The sequence below is a fragment of the Etheostoma spectabile genome, chromosome 6 (assembly GCF_008692095.1).
Source record: "Etheostoma spectabile isolate EspeVRDwgs_2016 chromosome 6, UIUC_Espe_1.0, whole genome shotgun sequence".
In the NCBI taxonomy this organism is placed as follows: Eukaryota; Metazoa; Chordata; class Actinopteri; order Perciformes; family Percidae; genus Etheostoma; species Etheostoma spectabile.
This window is the reverse complement of record NC_045738.1, coordinates 18980255-18985538: the sequence shown is the minus strand read 5'-3', so window position 1 is coordinate 18985538 and position 5284 is coordinate 18980255. Positions and strand designations below refer to the sequence as shown.

The following is a 5284-nucleotide window of genomic DNA, read 5'->3' as shown; positions in this document are numbered from 1 at the left end:
ATTTTCAGGATAAACAAGTAAAGCAGACATCTCAGTTAGTACAGATCCGTAAACAGATAGCGAAGCAATGGCTGACATGGCCACCGGGTGGCGCATGTTAGCGACATAGCCGGGAAGCCATGACACACCGATGCAAGAGGTGATTAGAGCAACATCAGGTTAGACAGGGTGGGGTGGGGGGGTCACAGCAAAGGATTGTGGGAGTTTTCTCTTAAAGAGGCTCACGTTAAAGCCACGGCGGCTTTCTGTCTGCAAAAACAGTCCAAAAATGTTCAGTCTGCATGGTTTCAGGGGGATTTAACCTCTGACCGTAGCTGTGTTAGTGCCCTGATTCACCCACTGGGCTGATTTGTGCTTCATCTTCTCTTTGTCAGCATGCAGTTAAGCTTTACTTGGACACTGTTCAGTCAAAATAAATTAGCGGGGTGTTAAGTAACACTTCTAAAATAACTAGTTTAAGATTTAACACTTGATTTTACAGACATTCATTGCGATTGTGTGTGTGTTTGTGTGTGCGTGTGCTGTCACCTTCAAAAGGAGATCAATAAGCAACAAACCAGAGGAACTAAATCAATAAACACAATGAAACTATGAGGCTCAACCGCCATTGCTTTGCCATGGCGACATGCTGCAAAGGGCTCAGTCTTTTTTAGATATATATGTTTATACTTTTTCTACATTCTAGTATGAGTAATTTGTTCTAAACCGGTTTAACATCCATGGATTAAAAAACGTTCTATAAATTGTGTAATCTGGAAATCCAGAGTTCTCGCAATAGAGCAATTTGAATTTGCTCAGCGAGTTACTCTGGCATCGAGTAATGCTGCTCATTAATTATGCCCTTGTAGTCGAGCTGCACCAATCACATTAGTGTATCTGATGTAGGCGGGGCCAGAGGCGAGCTGAACAGATGACGACAGTTTAATCTACCAGTTAGCTTAGCTGGTAGCTAAGCGTATGGGGCTCTGGATACGTCACCCCCTGTGTTGTGATTGGTCGGAGTGTTATCCAATTGCGTGCAGTGAGATTTTCAAAAGCACCCTCGAGATGGGCGTCTTTCAGACCCTTAATCTTCGGATTTGGGTCTGGATCTCCAGGCAAGGAGTTGCGTAGAATGTTTATGAAACGGTATCAATAAATCAATCAAAATGCATGACTGTCGTATCTAAAATATGTATGCTTCTGTACATCCCACGGTGTTTTTTCTAATCCCCTTGGGATTTATAGTTGCCACTTGTGAAAACTCCCGCCACCATCCTCGCACTTGGACCCCGCCCACCTCCCTCCCTAGCGTTGCACACCTCGGAGTATCTGAGAATACTCATGCCCATGCATTAGGGGACGGGGAGGGGGGTCAGAGGGCCCGGGCAGGGGTTTGCGGGGGAGATGCAGAAAAAAGGGGTGAGAGAGAGGCGAGAACCACGTTACCTGACAGATAATGTTATCATAGTAAGCCAATGCACGGGCATGAGGGACGTTAGGAGGGGTGTCGCACAGTTTCCTTACATTTGGGTGGGAGCCCTCAGCGATGGTGGACAGCGAGAAATTATCATTGTGCTGCTCCGATGAAGGCCGGTACTTACTGCTGGGTGTCGGAGGATGGGGGGGGGGGGTGGGGTGACAGTGGGGAAGAGGAGGAGAGGGTGTGGAAAGGAAGATGGAAAAGGGGCAATGTAACAGAGAGGAGAGAAATTAAGAGATTTTTGGGAGGTGAAGAAAAGGAGGAAAGGATTGGAAGAACAATGTTGGTGTTGGAGCAGGAGGTGAAGAAAGAAAAAGTGTGGAGAGGAGAAGAAGAGTTTGAAGAGGTCGGAAAAACGGGGGGGAGAGAAAATGTGGTGAAATTAAGAAGACATTTTAGAGAGAAGAAAGAGGTGGGAGATTAAAAGTGTAAAGTAAGATAAGAATAAAGGTTATTTAGGAGATGACAGAAGGAAGATTAGAAACAGGGATGAGAGAGAGAGGAAGCGAGAGGAGAGAGACGCCCCCCAGAGGACCCCCCCCCGAGAGAGAGAGAGAGAGAGAGAGAGAGAGGGAGAGAGAAGTCAAAAGAAAAAGAGAAGGGTAAAGAGAGTAACCAACGGAAATTTTTTGGGTCCAGATAATGAAAATGAGTTTGGGGACAATAATAAGAGTACAAGATAGTTTGACGATTTGAAATAATCCAAGAGAGGAAAAGAAAGGAGGTGGAGGAGGACGAGGAGGAGGAAGAAGGGAGGAAGAGCCAGGGGTGGAGTGACATTTACAGGAGGTGATCCACAAGGTGAGAGAAGGAGATAAGACAGTGGAGCAAAGCCAAAAGGAGAAAAACAAAGACACGGAAAAAAGGCAAATGGTGAGTCAGTGATGCAAAATGGAACAGAAGGAGAAGAGAGATGGTGGAAAGGACAAACGGGGCGAGAAAAAGGAAAAGTTTAGGAAAAAGATTACATTGTTGAAGAAAAGATAGACAGAAGGGAGAAAAGGAAGGGGGAGGAAAAAAAGCAAGAAAGCAGCATTAGTTAGACAGCAAGTTCACATCCTCTGTTTGTCAAGTGGCACAAACAGAGACACAACCATTTGAATCTGTGATGCAACAAACTGAGAATAAAAGATAAAAGATAAATAAATAAACTAATTAATTTTAGACTTTTAGAATGTGGTTAGCTGGTTCATTCACAAGTCCCCAAAGAGGCTGAACTTTGACTCACATTTGACCCACTATTGTCCTACCGTCATTCACAAGAAGATAAACACGGACTCTGTTTTTATTTTAAATAGCACACAGGTTATAAGAGATCTGCTTTTGTCCACTCAGCTGACAACTTATGAATATATTCATGCAAATAATCCTCTTTATGGTCCTTTTAGATTGCTTTAAAAAACTGGAGCTGCGGTCTGGTAGATCCTAGGTATGCTATGTAACATCTGTCCAGGGACTACAGTACAGACGCAGAAAATCTTTTTACATAAAATGGTTTTACTGCAACATGGCATGTGCATTACCAAATGGCACTAAACCATTAAAAATGTACCCAAAATGAAACTTTAGCATTTTAATAGTTTTCTTGTTTTTTGTCCTTAATTCTAATTTAATTCATAATTTAGCATGTCCTGTCCTTTCCTGTGTGTGCAGTTCTGCATGTTTTAGCTGCCACGGGCCAGAGGATATGCAGATGTACAAAGCAAATAAGCGTGGTTCCCAAAAATACCAACCTGTTTATTCAAGTTGGCTTTTAGATAACTTTGGAATGATACATGAAATCAAATCAAAAGCATAGTAATAATAGTCTTATCTACTAGGATGAGATATTACTTGTAATACCCCTTTTAAAACAGATTCATGTAAACACAGACTTTTCTATTTATCTTGTCGGGGAAGCTGCCAACTTTGGGAGTTCCCTTTTGACGGAGCTACGCTGAACTCTTTGAATGTCTTCGTCTTTCTTCTTCGTCTCCGACTTATCAAAAGGGACTTGATGTTCGTCTCAGGGAATGAAACGATGACTTGTGTCACAAAGATTGTCACCGAGTTGTCTTCTCTCTCAACTCGCATATCTTCTTTCTCGTTCATGAAGCGGCTGTCATTTGCCCCGCACCCGTATACACCTTTACTCAAACGTCTTGTTATGTCTTCCCCGTCACATCTATAGTGAAAGAGGCTGTGATCTACTACTACCTGCCAAAAAGCGCCTGTCTCTCTGATTCCCATGCGAGCTGTCATATTTATAGGTTATGACCGCTATGACAGGACAATGAAAGACGAGGTAATGACGAGAGAGAGACAGAAATATGTTCTCCCATCATCACTGATCTGTGATCTCAAAGTCTAGCGCCAGACTCCAGCTTTGGACCTCTCACTCTGCTTTTTTTCTTCTTCTGCGGATACAAAGTAGCAGGTACCAAGGAATTGTCCCACATGCAACACCTGCAAAATGGCGTTTTGATTTTAAGGTTTTTATACAGATTAAACAACAATATATGTTACTGAGTTTTTAAAGTTGCTGGTAAGTGTTTTTTTCTGTCCTTTGGACAGAGCTAGGCCAGCGGTTTCAATTCCGTTTTTGTTAAGTTAAGTCAACCGGCTGCAAGTCTCGCATTGCCAGACCGTCCTCCACAGCGCCGCGGAGGGAGGTCTTGCTAGTCCACGCAGAATTCATGTAAATACAGCCAGTCTGTTGATGCAGCGTGGGCACCAACACATAGAGCTGCGGTAGAACAAGGCAGGGTCATCAGCAAAAAACTGAACCAGGACCTGAACCAACACACTGCCACCTGGCAAGGTGCTGCTTCGGCCAATCGAATACTTGCAAGCACACAATCCTCGTACTTTGTAGCATGAACACTGCATTTCTACTGTGAACACACAGCTTTACACATTTGACGAAAAGGATGTGTGTGCAGTGCACATCTCAGAGTTTTATGCGTCTGACCCTAGACACCAAATACTGTATTGCGTGGACATTGCAACTCGTTCTTGGGGTACTTTGGAGTACTGCAGGGGGAACGTGACATTTGTGCAAAAATGCTAATTTTAAAATATGTCATGCATAATTCCTAAAATAATTATACTATCATAATGAATGAATTGAAATAGGGATTCTAAACATTTGAAATGGAGCATTAAAATGTTGTTGTTTGACAAAGGTTGTTGTTTAGTGAATTTATCATAGCCGGCGCAGTATTGTACTCTTTATATAGACTTTTTTTTTCCTACAAAAAAGACATATTACCTGAAGAATGTAACCAGAATGTCAGATAGATGAATAATGCAAATTTTGACATGTCTCCATGTTATCCATCTTTTTCGTTACCCTCTGGTTCTTTCTCTCTCCATCTTTGACCAGGATGTTGGGATGTTGTTATCTCGACTGCGGCAGAGAAACACTGCGACTGTGCGATTACCCACAGCAGATGGGGGAGTGTGGGAGTCTCATGTATTCATGAGCCTTGTCAGCAGTGCACGCACACACACAAACACACACACACGGATATGTCATGCTGAGGTTTTTGCTCTGTAAGAGAGAAGGGCAGCCTTCTCTCTTATTCCTCTTTCTCTCTATTTTACTTTCACTTTCTCTGTCCTTCTCTCCTCTCCTGCAAGCTTCTCCATTACTCCCTCGTCCCCTCCCGTTTCATCTTGCCCTCCTTTTATCCTCTTATCTGTCACCCCTCTCCTCCTCCTCCTCCTTCTCGCTCCTCTTCGATTTCTTTTAACCAACCACTTGATGAGGCTGTGTTGTGTATCTCATGCTGCACCCTGCCGCCACACACACACACACACACACACACACACACACACACA

At 43.4% G+C, this 5284-nt stretch overlaps 1 protein-coding gene across 21 annotated transcripts in view; it reads right to left on the bottom strand.

Annotated features, from left to right (window-relative positions):
• The window catches only part of cspg5a (chondroitin sulfate proteoglycan 5a), a 58520-nt gene that overhangs the window by 9804 nt on the left and 43432 nt on the right, over positions 1-5284 (bottom strand). For 6 of the 21 annotated variants that reach the window (XM_032517584.1, XM_032517585.1, XM_032517574.1 and 3 more), the window contains exon 4: positions 1429-1585. The exons of 1 other annotated variant lie outside the window; for it this stretch is intronic. In XM_032517584.1, the coding sequence (XP_032373475.1) occupies positions 1429-1585 (157 nt within the window). The remainder of the gene's footprint in view (positions 1-1428; positions 1586-5284) is intronic. 14 more of the 21 variants (XM_032517593.1, XM_032517594.1, XM_032517581.1 and 11 more) reach the window with 3 other exon arrangements.